The sequence below is a fragment of the Glycine soja genome, chromosome 15 (assembly GCF_004193775.1).
Source record: "Glycine soja cultivar W05 chromosome 15, ASM419377v2, whole genome shotgun sequence".
Classification (NCBI taxonomy): Eukaryota; Viridiplantae; Streptophyta; class Magnoliopsida; order Fabales; family Fabaceae; genus Glycine; species Glycine soja.
The window spans coordinates 12,769,375-12,787,345 of NC_041016.1; the positions used below are offsets into that span (position 1 = coordinate 12,769,375).

Genomic DNA, 17,971 nt, shown 5'->3' on the forward strand with positions numbered 1-17,971 from the left:
TTAGGAAAAGAGCACTTTAAATTCCTATATAAAAAAAAAGGAGTTAAGAAGGGAGACATTCTAATAAGAGGAAACAAAGGAAAAATGTTATTCATGACGGACAAAATGTCATTACAATTATTGTCAACAGCAAAAAGATTATTGAAATAAGAGGTTGCAATAGAACACATAGCACATAGCACCATGATCAATGGTCCAATCATCACGAGTCAAGAGAGCTAATAAAGTTTGCTTTTTTCCTTGAGATGGTATATGAATGGAAAAACTTGAATTTAAATCACCCTCTTTTAACCAGAACACTTTTGATCTTTGTCTCCAATATGATTCCTCTTGTGCAATAAGATTAGAGAACTTACTTAAGTCAACAATAATCACTAATTATAAAACATAGAAGTCTTAAAGTACATAATAAAGAAAAGATGAATTCAATTTGAATGACTGCTTACTTAATTTAGGATTTTTTTATATTAGTATTTAGTATACAATTAGTATTTTGTTATATGTTTGTTTATTATATGTAGGTTGGATTGAGTTTTAGTTGGGTTTAAAACTCTAGACCTATCATTCAATCCAATTTTAATTAAGTTCACTTAAATAAAATTAATCTAATCTAATAATTCAATTCAACGCACAAAAATTTAATTGAATTAGATTGAATTATTTTACAAATTGGGTGCAATCTATTTACATTCCTAATTTGTGTTAACATTTGAAAACTTCAAAAGTACTTTTACACAAAATACAAAAACATGTTACTTCATGAACAAACATTAATTTCATATACAAATAGATTTTTGTGCATAGCTTTTATATTGATAGTTGTTTTGTTATCACCTTAGAATTGAACAATTCCTTACCTTTTAATTATAATATTTTGTTTTAAAAAATACATGGTTGGTTATATATATATTTAATTATTATAATCAATTATAATTAGAATCGGTTTATGTTTTTGTGCGGGATAAGTTAATTGAAAAGTGTTTTTGAAAATATATGAATCTAATCTTATGCATGTTTGGAAAAGCTTGTAGGTTATATTTGATAAAATTAATTGAAAGTTAAAAAATTATCTTTGTTAAATTATAAATGTTTAATAAAATTAAATATTAAAATAACTGAAAAGTATAAAATAAAAAAAACTAATAAAATCATGATTTTATCAAAAAGACAAATAAGAAAATTTGATAAATATATAAAAAATAAAAAAATATAAAAATTTAGAAATTAAAAATTATCATTTAAAAAAATATACTTTTGAAGTGACGTTTTAAAAAATATTACTTAAAATAATATTTAAAAAATATTAAAAACTACTAAAAAATTAATTACTGAATATTTAAATAAATTTCTAATAAAATAAAAAAAATTAAAAATTAATTAAAATATCTTCTCCATCTTCTTCTTTATAGAGGATAATTGGTTAGAATAATAACGGAAAGCAGCTGAGAGAGACCAAAAAAAAAACTTGATTTCAGCCCATCCAGAAACTTGTGTTTCGTTTTCAGACAAAACCAACCACGATCTCGTGTTTTTGATTATTTTTTAATTACTATTTAATATATTTATTATTTATTACTAATAATTATCAATATTATTAGTTTTTCTGTGTCTGAGAGACTGCTAAATTCCTGCAACGCCTCTGATCAGACAGAGGCGGAGAAACTCGCCGCCCTCAAAAATCTTCCCAATCAAAACTAGGCGGCAACAAACAACACAACAGCGCCTTTTCCCTTTCCCTTTCTCTCACTACTTTCTCTCTCTACAACCTCCAATGTCCCCTCCCTTCTCCATTGCCTCCTTCCTCGTCCTCTCTCGCCGGTACGCTACCCCTCTCTCTCTCTATTCCACGCCGTTTCCGAATTCAACGGAAATCCTAACGTTTCACCTCACGATCATTACTATTTGTGTGTGATGTTGCAGGTTATAGTTGGAAAAAAAGGAAGGGTTTTTACTTTGGCGGCAATGGAGGGGGAACCGAGCCAACTGAAGCGTGCCGCGATTGATGCCTCTGCTGGAGCTATTTCCGGTGGCATTTCCAGGACAATCACGTCACCTCTCGATGTTATTAAGATTAGGTTCCAGGTTTCAGTCTTACTGTCTTCATCGCACTTTACTCATACTCGCATTTATGGTTTCTTTCATCCGATCGTTTATTTTTATTCCCAGTCTTTTCCTTTTAGGGATACTTTTTTCTCTGCTTTAAAAGTGATTTTTTCTGTTTAATGAATGAATGACATGCGGGAGGAAGATCCCGACGTCAAAATAAAGTATATAAGTAGAGGGTAGCCCTCGTTTCACCAGCTAGCTTTTGAGATTGAGTTAGAATAAAACTCATATTTTAAGATGTTGTAGAAGCCTATCTTAAGTGATTTTTGTCAAGTTTATCGAACCAATGCAAATGTTCAGTCTTGTAAACTTTTTATCTTATCTCTTTTTTTTCTATTTGATTTCGATTCATTATTATATTCTATATTCTTCTATTTTTTAGTTTCCTTTTTTCTTTTTCTACAGTCAAAGAGCTCGGCCAGTACCTAGTCAGGCTCTTTTTATTCCCATAAGTTCAAGATGTCCATTCTTCAACGTGTGGGGGGAGTTGGACATCCCGCCTTAATTGATGATATGGCCAAAACAGCATATATAAGTATGGGTAGTCCACAACACATCAACCAATGATATGGTCAGAAGTGGAGGGCAACCTTCATTTCACGAGCTAGCTTTTGAGACCGAGATAGACTGGAATCCATATTTTTAGATGTTGACTAAGCCTATCTAAGTGGTTGTTGTCAAGTTTATCGAACCATTGCACATGTTCAGTCTTGTAAACTTCAGTTCGAGATATTCATTCTTTGATGTGAAGGGGTGAGTTGGAAATCCCACATCAATTAGTAACGTGGCCAAAATAGTGTATTTAAGTAGGGGATAGTCCTCAACTCATGGGCTAGCTTTTAAGGTTAAATTATTCTAAGATAACATACACTAGAGTCAACATCTAGGGTGTGCGAGTGTGAATGTCTTTCTTTGTGAATACTGGGCTTGGTTATGGTAAGGAGGGCTGATTTTGACATGATGGGGTTACTTACAGTTTGAGTTGTATGTGTGTACTTGTTAATGCTTTTAAGATTTGCCTGAGATTTAGGGTACTTGGGTTCATCATGGCTGTTCATTGTAGCCTTCCCCTTATCAAAGTGATCACTGAGCTGAAATAAATTGTTATTCACATTTATTGACAGGTTCAACTAGAGCCCACATCTTCATGGACTTTACTATGCAAGGATTTGTCTACACCTTCAAAATATACTGGCATGCTTCAAGCAACCAAAGATATTTTTAGAGAAGAAGGCATACGGGTAGGGTAACCCAGCTTCTATAACTATTGTTTAATTTAACCCTACTTTACTTCTCTCTATTAGTAATCTGCATCTGATTCTTATATTTCTTAAAAGGGTACCAATCGGCTGTTGGTGAGACCAGCATATTTGATAATGCTTGAATTCTTAATACGTCTTTCAGAAGTTTCCTGTCAACCTTTTTTCTGGGGAAAAAAAATCTGTATTGACCTTTCTTATCTGTTATATGACAGGGTTTTTGGCGGGGCAATGTGCCAGCTTTGCTCATGGTTATGCCATATACAGCTATACAATTTACTGTTCTACACAAGTTGAAGACTTTTGCCTCTGGTTCTTCCAATACAGGTATCCTATTTTGCATTTCAACTATTAATCAGTGGCCTAACATATTAGTTGGATGAGCAAAATGAATTTACACTTTATCTCCTAGGTGTCTGCCTACTGAGTGTTTCTTTTTTGGTTTTCCACATCATTATCAGTTAAAACTTAAATATGTATGTAATGGATGTATACATTGTTTATATGCCAGATCAAAACCTGTGTCCATGTGCAATCTTGAGATATTTATTAGTAGGCAATTTCCTGTTGTAGGTCTATTTTGTTCATTGCTTTGCTTTCTGTTGCTGCAGAGAATTACATTAATTTGAGCCCTTATCTATCCTACATGAGTGGAGCATTAGCTGGGTGTGCTGCTACAGTAGGGTCATATCCCTTTGATCTTCTCCGAACCATATTAGCTTCCCAGGGTGAACCGAAGGTATAAGCATTATAAAATGATCAATGTTACAAGATAGTTTTGAAGTAAATTACTGTAATGTGTTTTAGTGTTGTGAACTGTGAAGGTCAATGACGGAAATTGCTGGCATGCTTTTTAAACACTGTCCTCCTGTCAATTTACTTCTGCTTCTTGCTCAGTCCATTGTTCTTGAAAGTTTTATGTTTATGTTGTGCTATTTTATTCTTCTTGCTATAGATGTTAGATATAACCATTCATGTGTATTCACTTGATAACTTAAGCTTTTGGGATAGTTGGTCTATGACAATGTATTAGAATCTCTATGATCAAGTGGTCTAGAGTTTGATCCTTGGCCCTTGCTACCCACTTTCTTCCAATAAAAAGGTTGAATTTCAATACTAGAAACTAGAAAGGTGTGCTTGGAACGTCCTTGCTTCAAGCCTAAAGGACTCCTGCATAAGGGGGAGTATTAGAGATGTAATAGAATTCATTTATGTGTCTTTACCTAACAACCTAAGCTTTTTGGGTAGTTGCTTCGTGATCATTCATTTTGCCAATTGTAGGGTGGGAAGTGTTCACCTTTGCTTCTTGATTAAATAATGGTATTTCACATCAAAAAATTTATCAGATCGTATCATGTATGATTTTTAGTGGTCTAAAAGTTTTGTAAAACCCTCAAGTTTGCTGATGAAATGCCTTGAGTAGAACACAGAATGGCCGAAAATTTGTCAGATTATGTCATGTATGATTTTTAATGATCAAGAAGCTATGATAAACCCTAAAATATGCTGGTCAAGTGCCTAGACTGGCAACACAGCATGACTGTTCATTGCAACGGCATTGAAGAGGCATTCATAATTGGTTGCTTTAGCATTGATCTTAACAGATGACATGGTTTTATAGAATATAGATTATGACCCTAGCCTCAAATTCAGTGTAGTATTGTATCTCAGTACTGAGCATTCTTTGTGTTTCATGTTGCAAAGAGTTGGGGAAAAAGAAAAACCTCTGTTGTCCCTTGACTATATAATTTTAGCTTTTAGTGACAGTTTGAGGCTGTTGTGGTCCTTGTTTGTAACCATGTCATGCTAATATTTTCCCATCACTTAGGTTTATCCAAACATGAGGACAGCATTAGTTGATATTCTGCAGACTCGTGGCTTCCGAGGCTTGTATGCTGGACTGTCACCAACCCTAGTTGAGATTATACCATATGCAGGTCTACAATTTGGCACCTATGATACATTTAAACGTTGGACCATGGTAAAGTTTCAGTTTTTCTTTTTAGTTGGATTTCTTCAGAGCTGATGAATGAATGCTTTACTTTTACTTTATAGTGAGCAATTCTTTGATACCTGTTCTTATAATATGCTTATATTATGTGGAATAATTGTAGGCGTGGAATCATCGTCAATATTCAAATCCTACTGCAGAAAGCCTCTCTAGCTTTCAGCTTTTCCTGTGTGGGTTGGCTGCTGGAACATGTGCCAAGCTCGTCTGTCATCCACTTGATGTGGTCAAAAAAAGATTTCAGGTAGATTTTAGAATGTTGAACCCCTCATCCCCCCATTTAAAAAAAAAAAAGTAAACTTGTGTTGGCCTGATGCTGATTAAATGATGTCCTCAAGTTTCCATGACTTGATGCGGATACAATTATGAATCTTCATTCTTTGTTTGCTACAGATTGAAGGTCTTCAAAGACATCCAAGATATGGAGCTCGGGTTGAACATCGTGCCTACAAAAATATGTTAGATGCCGTGAAAAGAATATTACAGATGGAGGGTTGGGCTGGTCTATATAAGGGGATAGTCCCATCAACTGTTAAAGCTGCACCAGCTGGTGCTGTAACATTTGTTGCGTATGAATTGACAGTAGATTGGCTGGAATCTTTTTTAACTTGATTTTTTTACCAAGGGGAAGAAGGGGATTTTTTTTTTTTTTAATCTCATTCTTTTTTAGTCAACTTAATCCCCCCCCCCCCCCCCCCCCCCCCCCCGGATAGGAAGCACGAGGTATATGATAATTTAACTACAGCAATAGTGGATAAGATTCTAGTTCTCTTTTAAGATGGATAAGAAGTCAAAATGAAAGCTAAGATCTAGCAGGGTAACATCTATTTTCCTTTTACTGAATGGCGGTGCAGTTCAGCTGTTGAGGTGGTTTTTCTTGCTAACGTGATTTAGTTTTTTACTTCCAAATTTATCTGTGTGTGTGTTTGGATTAGCTTTCAATTCTACCAAAACCAATCTTAAAATCAAGTTGAAGCCAAAAAAATTCCACCGTAGTTTTTGTGGGTCAAAATTGACTTTAAGTGTTATCCAAACATGCTATTAAATGGTTCAATACCTGTCTGTTTCGGCTTTATTTTGACAAATTTAGAGGTTTAGAATTTACATCCACCGCTTTTCTAGTTTCAGACTTGCCTAAGAAAGTCTGATTATGTTAAAATTGGATAGAGTTTTGATGAAGTTATTTTTGAAAATCAAACATTTTTGAAATTTTTATTCAAATTATGCCAATTATAAATTTTATATTGAAACGTGTCAAAAGGAAGAAATTAATTTTTAGTATTTGTCAAACATGCACTTAGTCAATGACAGCGTCAAGATTTTTATAGTGCTTAAGGTTGTTTATGAAGGCATTTTTGTCATGGCATGCATAAAATGGTATCACTGTTAGTGAGACATGTTAGGGTCTAACCTGATCTAATATTTCGTTGTTTTGCTAACCGTGCTAATGAACACTTAAGGTTCTAACTTTGCCACAAACAATCCAAATTAACCTTCCTGAAGGGCCTGGATGTTAATGTAAGACTAGAGATAAGTTATTAATCGACACTCTTTCAGATAAATTTAAAGCTCAACCAGGGAAGTTGAGAACACGAATCCCCTGTAAGGAACAAGTCTAATCGTCCGCAAATCTAAAAGAAATTACATAACTACAAATACCTGCAACTTACAAGGCCGAAACTCAATTGGCTCGTGTTTTATTAACTGTTGCGAAGCACTGAAAAAAGAACAAACAAAAACTCAGCCGTCGGGTTTCAAAACCCTTATTGCAACTCACTTTCTCCGGGGTTAATTTCCGTCACAAGTACAAATTCGATTGTAGATATCACGATGTCCTTGAAAATATAAGTATTGAGGCTGCACAAGCACTATCTAATATACATAGTTCACTACAGGTCAATTAAGACCTTTGGCATTTGGCATTCTCTCTGTGGAACTACATTTTTCAGTGGGCAAAATTCGACCACACTTCAAATCCATTTAGAACAGCCTTTTTTCAGACAAGAATCAGTTAGCAATGCAAATGAAGCTATTATTCATCTTGGTGCTTTGTTCTTGTCTTTACTGCTATTTTCTGGAGGTAGCGATAAGAATTGCAAGATTGTCTGAATCTGAACAACATTGACCCGAAATTTTTCAGCAATCTGGTGGGCATCCATACGCCCATTGTAATCATCAGCCTTGCCTTCATGCAAAAGGATGATATGACGCAACTGTGCTACATTCAAAGTGCCAGCAGGAACTGGCCTCTCCTCATTACGGCCAAAATCTGGTTTTGTGTTTCGCAATTTGGGCATGGGCCTATTAAACTTCTCAACCACAAAGGCCTGTATCAATATTGTCTAACTGTAAGGTGAGCTTGTCTTAGTAAAATATGCACTAAAAAGTCAAAAGTAAAGCCATTGAGCATTGAAACAGCATCTGTCATTGGTAATATTATTTTTGAGGAAAAAAAATTCTTTAAGAGATCTCTTAGGAAGTTAGGAAGCTGCTAAAAAAAGTGATTACTTCTCTAAAATAAGCTCATCAAAACACACACACACACACAGACAGACATACATAGATACATAAAGATTAATCAAATTTGTGAAGTTCCAATGGCACCATGCTAATACCATGAGCATTACAAATGTCAGAAACCATTCCAACATTGATTGATAATGAAAAACATTGGTATAAGATTTCTAAAGATATATTAGTATATAATCATAAAGGTATGCATGACAAAGTATTTAAGCAAATATCAATCCCCAACATACAGTCAAAGGTAGAATTATTTTGGCAGAATTTCCTTTCATTTTACAGGAGATGAACAAGCCAATATACAAAAACAAGATTTCCTTGATCTTCAATGTCAATAATACCATTATATACTTCAAATAAAGACTACAGAGACCAACATTTAACAAAAAAACTCAGTATCCAACACTAATAGAGTTTCATTGGTAAAGGGTGAAGAATAAAACAATGTCAAAAGCTGGAGTTATACATTACATACAACATAATGACATTTCTGCATCAACTTCAACTGTACATAAGGTGTAAAAGCAAATTTCCATAAACTCACCTCACCCATCTCAGGTTTTCCCCCAGGCTTTGATGTAATTCTACCAACCATTTGACCAAGCATAGCATCAAATTTGGGATCTCTTTCTTCCAGGATGTTGTCCGTATTAACTCTAGGACGATCATCTTAAGCCAAGAACAAATAACATTGCAATCAACCACAGTGAACTATCATAGTAGCATTGCAAAACCTCACAAAAACACCAGAATTATAAGTAATATCTATGCATGCCTATCGCAAACAGACAAATTAACATGAAGTAAAGCCTCATGGATAAAATAATTGCTACAATGAGTAACTAACATACCCCAAAGCTCGAAGGCTCCTCAGTATGCAAAGGTAGAGGGGGGAGGTGGGTGGGGGGTCATTGTACGCAGCCTTATCCCTTGCATATGCAAAGAGGCTGTTTCCAGAATTGCTACAATGAGTAAAACCACAAAATCTAATAGTACGTGTCCAGCAGGCAATTTGGAAATACAGAATGAAAATGGAGTGGGATGGAAGACTTGGGTTTTTAGGTTTGAGAAAATGCATTTTAATTTCATTTTCTGCTTTCGGTTATAATCACAAAAATGTCACATTGTTTTCATTCTGCTTCCTGTTTTAAAAGAAAACAACTTTCTATTGTTTTTTGGTTTCATTTTCCACTTCCACAACTTCTTACTCAAGCTTTTAAAAACAAGAAACAAACAAAGTAAGAATAAAGTGACATTTTGTAGTTAACGGAGAAAACAGAAGATATTTTCTGATACCAAGTGACTCAAAAGGTGTTCACTGGTTATTGCTAAATAGAGGGTGGAAATGGATGAAGAATTGAAAATCTACTTCTATTCTTGTTCAATTTCATATCGATAAGGAAGGGCCAAAAATAGCGAGGTGGAATTGAAACTGTGTTGCACTCCAGTTTACACTGTCCAACAATTTGATTGTAACAACTAAGCAGTTTCTACTGCCGCCGATGGAGTAAGAAGCAACGCCTAAATTTTTACTTTTCCCCCAAATTTTTCACTACCCCATTTTCAGCTGAAGTAAGCATGCCTAACCATTGTAGGTGTAAAAATATTTCCAAAACCAAAACTTTAAACCGAAGAGTGACATTCACAAACACCACAACATAGTAGAACACAATCTCAGGATAAAACTCATTAGCTACCTTAATTTCCAAGGCACCAACTAACATTTTCGGTTTCCCCAGAACGAAATAATGTTAAAGGAAGAAAGTTTTTCGCAATTCTTTAACCCTAATTTTCCAACCAAAAACCTTGAACCTACAGAGGGAGAAAGACATACCGGTGTGAAGTACGTCTTGTTCGGCGGCTTTTGGGATCTGCGCCGCCTTGTCAGCGGCAGCATTGGGCGGAGGTTGGCGATCGACGGCGGTCTTCGACTTGGAGAAGGATGACGTGTCAGCTTCGGATGCTGCTCGGATTCTTCCAGATGCTCGACGAAATGCCTGACCCATCGTTGTGGTATGACGCCAAACGCGTTGTGGTTCTTTTATTGTAACGTAAGCCCAAAGTTGGCTGAAGAGAGAAGAAATTTTTTTCCAAAACCCCCTGGTTTGTTGGTGTACACGTTTTAGCTCTACCACATTATTTTTTTTTTAATAGGCAAATTCGATCTTTGATGCAGTAATAAATTGGTTGTTGAAAAATAAAAGATACAAATTTAATTGCCTAATACGATAAATTAATTTGTTGTTAAAGTTGTGAGAACATTTTATTTAAGAATTAGTTTGATAATAAATTAGATTTTTCGAGAATCAATTAAACATTGTAAATTTTAATAATAAATTTGTTATTAAATTCTCTATCAAATTAATTTGTCATACTTTTTTAGATTCAAATATTAAATTTTAAATTTTTATCTTTTAGGATTAATTTATTAGCACCTCACACTTTCATATTTAACTATTTATTTTTATTTTTTAAATCATCTACCACACTTTTTACAATATATTTTAGTAATATCATTAATTAATAATATATTGGTTAAATTAATTTTTGTCTTCTAATTAAACATTAATTTTTGTGAAGCAATTAAACATTAATTTATAAATTTTAATAATAAATTTTTTATTAAATTATGTATCAGATTAATTTGTGATACTTTTTGTAGATTCTAATATTAAATTTTAAATTTTTATCTTTTAAGATTAATTTATTAGCACCTCACACCTCCACAGACAAATTTAACTATTTATTGTCATTTTTTAATTCATCTTCCACACTCTGTACAATGTATTTTAGTAATATTATTAATTAATAATATATTGGTTAAATTAATTTTTGTCTTCTAATTTATTATTTAGATTTAATTTGTTTTTCTAATTTTTGTATGTGAAATTTGGTACTTTAATTTTTAAAATTGTTTCAATTTGATCCTCTAATTTTTTTAATGTGATCCTCTAATTTTTAAAATTGATTCATTTTTTTTAGAAAATACTTACAATTTAGACTAAAGAATTCAATTGAATTGATTTAAAAAATAAAGAGTTAAATTAAACAAAAAAATTAAGAGACTAAATTAAATCTAAAAAATAAATTAAAGGACTAAAAAACCATTTTAACCTAATGTATTTATAAGTTAAAATATATTGTTAAGTTATAAAATGATGAAAAGAGACGTAAGATTAAAAAAAGATACTAAATTTTCAGTATTTCATTAGATAAAAAGTGTCTTTTTTTATTAGTTTCACATGTTAAATCACTCCTCCGTAATAAGCCATGAAATTGGGAAGAAGTATTGCAATTATTTATTTTTATTTCTCAAAAGAATTAAATAATTTTTTTATAAATAATATGATGAAAGTTTTAAAATTTAGCAAATTTAATTTACTATTTTAATTACAGATGTTCAATTATCTATAATCATACTTTCTACCCAAACCAACATTTCTATTTCTTTTTTAGATATCAAGGATTCATCATTAAAATTGTAAGCACTTCCATAATATAATAAGATATAGAGATATTTGTGACCCAGTTTGATTTGACTATTAATGAAAAAGTCATCTAAATCAAACTTATAAAAGATATACAGTTTGATTTGTTTTGGCTATTAAAATCAAACTAAACTAATATTTTATGGTTTAGTTCAATTTGATTTTTATAAATTTTACTAAAATATCATTTCATTAAAATTTAGATATTTTTTTTCATCTTTTAAATTGAATTACATTAAAAAATTACTAATAACAATTTATGAAACTTATTAATTTGTTAAAAATTCTACAATAAAATTTATTAAATTTTTACTTATTTTAAACTAAACACATCTTAAAAAAGTTATCTAAAATAAAAATGATATACATTTTATAAAAAAACACAAATCACACATCCAACAACACTCATCAATTCCAAAAGAAAATCATCTAAACAAATGTAGAAGAAATTGGTTTAATTCAATTTTAATTTTTTTAATGATTTTTGGTTTTTATTTTTTATTGATTTAAATTTTAACATCCCTTAGAAGGTGTGCATTCACGGCTTCATCAAGGTTTTGATAATCGATGATTATTGCATTCTCTTCCCTAAGCACATAGCTCAAATGTTTATTTTCCAGTTCTTCAAACACCTCCTCCATCTAAAGAGAACCATAACAATATCACTTCTTTTTCCAACCCCAAAACTAAACCCTTTTGGCCTTTTCTATCAACATTCTCTTCCAAATTCTGCTCCATCACTCCTCAACAACACTCATTCACAGTTTCTTACCGCATAAACAATCTCTAGTTCTCACTAGAAACCGCTATAAAGGCTTCAAAACTAGTTCATTTCAACGCCACCCAAAAACCTAATTCAGTCATCGCCTTCTTCAAAAGCCACCACGGTTTCTCTGATTCCCACATAAACAGCATTGTCAAAAGGTATAGATAGATATACTTGTGACCCCAACAAAAGGGTTTGGTCAAAGTTTGAGTTTTGATGCTCTAAAGGTGCCTCAAGCTCTAACATTGTGGAGGAGGTGAATAGGAGCCCCAAAATCTGTTATGAATATGAACTACGCTAGCTATGTTAAACTACACTAACAAGTATCTCATAATTCTTCTCTACCATTTCCATTCACTTAGTGCTTATTTATACATATAATTGTTTGTCTGCTAGTGAGAATATTTGCCTAACAAAATTGCACTATTGCATAACATTGCATAACTAATTTTGTTATGACCTACGTGAGGTTGCTGAAATGGCTTGTGTTCTGTTGCTGAATTGCTATCAACACCCACTGCTTCAAAACAACCTTGTCCTCAAGGTTGGGCAGTAAAACAAGCAAATACAGGGGGAGAGTGTAGAAAAAAATAGGGACAAGAGTAAAGTTGTATTGTTGATGGGCTTGTTTGGGCCGGACAAAGATAACCGCGAGGGTTATCACATACGTGAAGGTGGAGAAGGTTAGTTGCTGACCTGCGGTGAAGGTGAAGCGCAGAACTGTGTCGACGGTGGCTTCGGTGGTTGTGGGGGACATGGTGGTGGGTGTGGCGGCGGGCGTCGACACCGGTGAGAGGCAGAGCAAAAGGCTGAGGGGCAAAGACGCGAACGGCAACGAGAATGACGAGTCCAAGAAGGTTCGCGACAGAGACAAAGAGAAGAGGGAGAGAAATTGAGAAAGGAGGAACGGGGTAGTCGGAAACGAAAATAGGTGGAGGCGGCAAGATCGAGCATGTGTGGCTTCATTACAGAGCTTCCATAGGAAGCTGTCATGGGAAGTGATGCTGGCTTGGGTGCGAGACTAGGTGGCTTGGGTGCGGGGTATGGAATCGGAGGCAGCATAGGAAGGGGAGGAGGAACGTCAGAGTGTGGTGTGAACTGAGGAGGAGGCACGTGAGGACGAGACGGAGGAGCTGGCGACGGCGCTGAAGAATGAAACAATGGTTGCGGCGACGGCGGTGGTTGGGCTAAAGAAGGAAACAGTAGTGGCGGCAGCAGCGGCAATTGTGGTGGCGGCACCAATGAAGGAAACAGGGATCGTTGGCGGAATATCATGGTATCCAATTGCTGGCTAATGAGATCGAGTTTGAAGAGCATGGATGCGTGGAACGCGTCAAGTCGAAGGTGAGTTCCATGGAGAACGGAATCCATGGAGGCAAGGCTGGCCATGGCGGCTTCGAGGCGGTCCAGGCTGGCGGCGGAAGGTGCGACATCTGCCATTGAAGAGCATAGAGGAGGGTAGGTCGAACCAATTGTTACGAGCGAGGGGAAGAAGATGAAATGCCTTGGTTCGAGGTCAAGGTTCCTCCTACTAAACTAAGCTTTTCTTGATAATATTCTCTGCCTTTATTCCAATATGGTAAAGCTTTTATACAATGCGTTCATGGTGGTTACAGAGAGTTAACAACCCTAATGGCTCTAACGATTTCGTAATAGCTTAGGCTAACTAACTAACGAACCCATGGTCATGCATGCAATCACGTGCAGGTGGTGAATCTTCACTCCTGCTTCTACTGCTGCTAACAGAATCCTGTATGCAAGCCTCGAGAATAGCATAATCCCTACCTTTGAATCGGTCAGAAGGTTCCTTCAATCTGATAAGAAAACTATTGATTGTATACTCTCTTGTCGACATTTCCGTGGTTATGATAATGTGCCGAAAAATTTGAGATTGTTGCTTGATGATGGAGTCAAGGACTGCAACATCACCTATATGTTACTTAGAAGGCCTTCCATAATTGTGTATTGTGGCATGAGGGAGGTCGTGGATGAACTCTAGGAAATGGGATTTCAAACCTCAAAGATAAATTTTATGATTGCATTGTTGGCTAAGAGGACCCTTTCGAAAATTCGGTGGGATGCAAAAGTTGATGCCTTACAAAGCTGGGGTTGGTCTGAAGAATTGGTTCTTCATGCGTTTACGAGGTCCCCCCACTTGATGTAGTCGTCCGAGGATAAAATTAATAAGGTGATGAGATTTTGGGTTGATCACTTAAGTTGGGACTCTTTGGCCCTTGCCAAGAGGCCAATGTTTTTTGGATATAGTTTGAAGAAAAGGATCGTTCCAAGGGCTTTTGTTGTCTAGTATTTACTTACAAAAGGCTTCCAGAAAAAGAGTGCCAACTTGCAAATGGAAGGAATCTCTGTAGGGGGCTGCTAACGTTTATAACAGTCTGGTACTGGTGGCACAAAACAATATCCTGGGTTGGGGAGGTTGTTGATCAGTTGATGTATATTTATAATTTATTTTATTACTTATCTACAGTTACCTGGTTTTGTAATTTGCTCACTTCTCATCACAAAAGTCAAATTGAAGCATTTTTTTTTTCATTTTGTATTTATTTAAAAATTTATCAAAATTCCTCAAAATATACAAATCCAAATCTAGCAAAATGTAAAAAGTTCAAGAAAAATAGAATAGATATAATGTCAAATCATTTCATTAAAATATATCAAAACTTAAATTTCAAATCCAAATTAATTATTAGTTTTACATAAATATTCAAATCCAATGTCCAAACAATAAATTTAAAAAGAAATAAGGTGTAATATCAATAAATTTCTTATATACAATATATTACCAGTATTCTTTTCTAAATAGAAGATGATTTAAAAATTCATAAAAGCTTTTAATTTAAATATAATGACTTAAATTGTAAAAATTAAACCTATATTTGTGTATATATTAAATTCGTTTTATTTCTTATCCTATTTACCAAATCATTTTAATCCAAATATTTCATTTATTTTTTATTTTTTTCTCTTCAATAATAACCTTATTTTTCTATTTTTTTTTTACTTTCTTTCATCAATCATTATGCACATTTTATTCTTTTTTATATCTCTACCAAACAAAATCTTAGCATAAGAGAGAAAAATAAGAAAAATAAATGCTAGAAGAGAAAAAAAAAAGTTGACAATAATTTAAAAATTTGTTAACACCCAAAATTGTCATTACACCAAGGGAGACCTACCCTCCTTTCCGTCCAAACCCTAAAACACATCCCCTTTCATGGTCACTTCGGGTTAATATCCCACTCCCATCAGCAAGGCAAGCTTCGATGCTCCCTTCACCAAGTTGCCTTAATACTCTGAAATCATAGAACACTTCCTTAAACACCTTTCAGATGATGTTTCCTTCCCCACGCTTCAAACCCTTTCTCTATCTGAACTCACTCACAAGAACACCACTGCTTCAACTTCAAACCCCGAAATCGAATCAAACTTTCCCACCATCACTCACTCCGAAACACACCTCAACCACTTCACAGCACCACCCATTCAAGGTTTCCTACCTCGTAAGCACTTGTGGCTTCTCCGTAGAAACCGCTCTCAAGATCTCCAAGTTCACCCAATTCAAAACCCCCGAAAAACCCGATTCAATCATCGCCTTATTCAGAAGCCACAGTTTCTCCAACACCCAGATAATCAGCATTATTAGAAGAGCACCCAATGTTCTCACATGCGACCCCCACAAAAGGATTTTCCCAAAGTTTGAATTTTTACGCTCCAAAGGGGCCTCAGGCTCCGACATTGTGGAACTGGTGACTAAGAGCCCCACAATCCTGTATGCGAACCTCGAGAATAATATTGTTCCTTCCTATGAGTTGGTGCGGAGGTTCCTTGAATCCGATAAGAAAACGATGGATTGCATTCGTGGTTGCGGATATTTCTTTGGTTCCGGTCGTGCGTCGCGGAATGTGATGTTGTTGATTGATGAGGGAGCCACGGACTCCGTCATCGCCTTTTTGTTACAGAAAAGGTTTTCTGTGATCTTGTGTTCTGGTTTTAAGGAGACTTTGGATGAAATTAAGGAAATGGGGTTTGAGCCTTTCAAGAAGAAGTTCGGGCTGGCGCTGCTTGCGAAAAAGATTGTTCCGAAATCGCACTGGGAAGCTAAAGTTGATGTCTTTAAGAGCTGGGGTTGGTCTGAAGAATTGGTTATTGGTATGTTCAAGAGGCAGCCCCTCTTTATGTTAGCGTCCCAAGATAAGATTGATCGGGTAATGAGATTTTGGGTTAAGCAGTTAGGTTGGGATTCTTTGGCCCTTGCCAAAAAGCCAGAGATTTTTGGATTTAGTTTGGAGAGAAGGATCATTCCAAGGGCTCTTGTTGTCCAGTATTTAGTCGCTAAAGGCTTGAGGAAAAAGAGTGCCAGCATGATTGTCCCATTTGCTGTTTCTGATAAGGAGTTTCTTGAAAAGTATGTGATGCGATTTAAGGAGGAAGAAGCGGAACTATTAAAGCTGTACCAGGGAAAAATGAGTGGTCATGGAAATAAGGAGGATGGTGCAGCTCCTTTAACCGTAGTGTAATTTAAAAAATATCTAGGTCCATATTTAATTTATTCCATGTTAGTGGAAATAATGTCAAGTGAAGGCTAAGTTTGAGTGATTGATATGTTTTTCAGACGTTTAGCTGGGAAATATATCATATAACAGCTTTCGGATACAGCATTATAGGCTAGAGCTTTTTACTTTTGTTGTTTGTATGGTCATGGTCACTTGAGATGGATAATTGTGGCTGAGAGGATACTAAGGATTTCCTGCTTCAGTTTTGCAGTTCCTTTATATAAGGTTTGATCTAGAAAATGGTGCTTTGAAGTAAGCTTCTGACCTTTGGGGGAGAAGCTTCAATTATGATTCAATTGAAGTTATGCCCTTATTTGCAGCATAGTGGTCAACTGGTCATGTCAATATGTTAGGGTAGATGTAAGACAAGTTCTTTGGTTGGAGAAACTTGAAAATATGTGAATGTCCAAATGTTGCAATATGATGAAATCATATCAAGCTGCAAGAACTTGTTAATATTTAACTTTATGTGATTAGTTTTTTTCTTTCTTCATGGATTGTATTGGTTTAGTTTATTTATAAAATATAAGCTTTTAGATGTAGGTGGCTGTAAACTGAATTGTATTCAGGTTGAAAAATATTCCCAAGTTAGGTTTTATTCTAGCTTGCTTTTCAGAATTCTGTAATGTATTTAAATAGTTGAAACTGGTAATGCATTCTTTCGTTTACTGCAGAAGTGCTGGCTTGGGGTGAGCCTAGTTGCAATGCCAATGCCAAGGTTCTGCTTCATGACTTGGTGTTCAAATGTTCAAGTCATTGAAACCATGGTTGTTAAACTCATGATTCTACGTAGAATTGTGGAGGCTCTGTAAACTCGACTCGTAGAATCGAATCGTAAACTCATAAGAGTTTACTCAAATAAAAAAATATTAATATTCCTTTCAAATTTGTATCATATTTTTATTTTCTCTTATTCTTTCTTTAATGTTCTTTTGGGGAAAGGTGGGTTGGTTAAAAATTCATGCAGAATTGTTGAAAATTAGAATCAAGTTATTGATTTGATGCACTTCAATTTCTTAAGAACTTTACATCTCAAGATTTGTGAAGTTTGTTGAGACAAAAGTTGTTGCTTATGGCAGGTTGTTCCAAGAATTAACACCTTTATCGACACACATGTCTCTCCAACAACCAAATCAAGAGGTGTTATTGCAAGAACCAGAAGCCACATTTTCTCAACTAAGCAAACAAAACTTAATACTCTCACTCACCCTTGATGAGTTCTATTGCAAGAATTGAAAGAGCTTACGATC

At 34.8% G+C, this 17,971-nt stretch overlaps 3 protein-coding genes across 4 annotated transcripts; 2 read left to right on the plus strand and 1 right to left on the minus strand.

The window, feature by feature from the left end:
• The first annotated feature begins 1,581 nt into the window (after positions 1-1,581).
• LOC114386959 (mitochondrial thiamine diphosphate carrier 2-like) lies at positions 1,582-6,042 on the plus strand. 2 transcript variants are annotated; one of them, XM_028347042.1, is made up of 8 exons: positions 1,582-1,818; positions 1,921-2,082; positions 3,231-3,347; positions 3,581-3,692; positions 3,977-4,104; positions 5,194-5,346; positions 5,480-5,617; positions 5,767-6,042. In XM_028347042.1, the coding sequence occupies exons 2-8, from the start codon at positions 1,963-1,965 to the stop codon at positions 5,983-5,985; spliced, it is 987 nt and encodes a 328-aa protein (XP_028202843.1). In that variant the 5' UTR covers positions 1,582-1,818; positions 1,921-1,962; the 3' UTR covers positions 5,986-6,042. The 2 variants fall into 2 exon arrangements, with proteins under 2 accessions (XP_028202843.1, XP_028202844.1); XM_028347043.1 differs by having other exon boundaries at positions 1,583-1,818; positions 1,921-2,075.
• An 869-nt stretch (positions 6,043-6,911) lies between these two features.
• Positions 6,912-10,008, minus strand: LOC114386874. The gene is made up of 3 exons (XM_028346936.1): positions 9,731-10,008; positions 8,441-8,565; positions 6,912-7,700 (listed from the first exon to the last, which is right to left on the minus strand). The coding sequence occupies exons 1-3, from the start codon at positions 9,900-9,902 to the stop codon at positions 7,410-7,412; spliced, it is 588 nt and encodes a 195-aa protein (XP_028202737.1). The 5' UTR covers positions 9,903-10,008; the 3' UTR covers positions 6,912-7,409.
• Positions 10,009-15,322: 5,314 nt separating this feature from the next.
• LOC114386650 lies at positions 15,323-17,389 on the plus strand. The gene has a single exon (XM_028346685.1). It carries the CDS (start codon positions 15,498-15,500, stop codon positions 16,683-16,685), a length of 1,188 nt encoding a protein of 395 aa, XP_028202486.1. The 5' UTR covers positions 15,323-15,497; the 3' UTR covers positions 16,686-17,389.
• The last annotated feature ends 582 nt before the right edge of the window (positions 17,390-17,971 follow it).

Bases quoted from the DNA above. Each gene is read 5' to 3' on its own strand.
- LOC114386959 (XM_028347042.1), top strand. From the start codon at position 1,963: ATGGAGGGGGAACCGAGCCAACTGAAGCGTGCCGCGATTGATGCCTCT. The intron at 4,105-5,193 runs GTATAAGCATTA...CCCATCACTTAG, and splicing joins CTTCCCAGGGTGAACCGAAG to GTTTATCCAAACATGAGGAC. The intron at 5,347-5,479 runs GTAAAGTTTCAG...GAATAATTGTAG, and splicing joins CATTTAAACGTTGGACCATG to GCGTGGAATCATCGTCAATA.
- LOC114386874 (XM_028346936.1), bottom strand. From the start codon at position 9,902: ATGGGTCAGGCATTTCGTCGAGCATCTGGAAGAATCCGAGCAGCATCC. The intron at 8,566-9,730 runs GTATGTCTTTCT...TCTTGGCTTAAG, and splicing joins ACAAGACGTACTTCACACCG to ATGATCGTCCTAGAGTTAAT. The intron at 7,701-8,440 runs GTGAGTTTATGG...ATATTGATACAG, and splicing joins GAAAACCTGAGATGGGTGAG to GCCTTTGTGGTTGAGAAGTT.
- LOC114386650 (XM_028346685.1), top strand. From the start codon at position 15,498: ATGATGTTTCCTTCCCCACGCTTCAAACCCTTTCTCTATCTGAACTCA.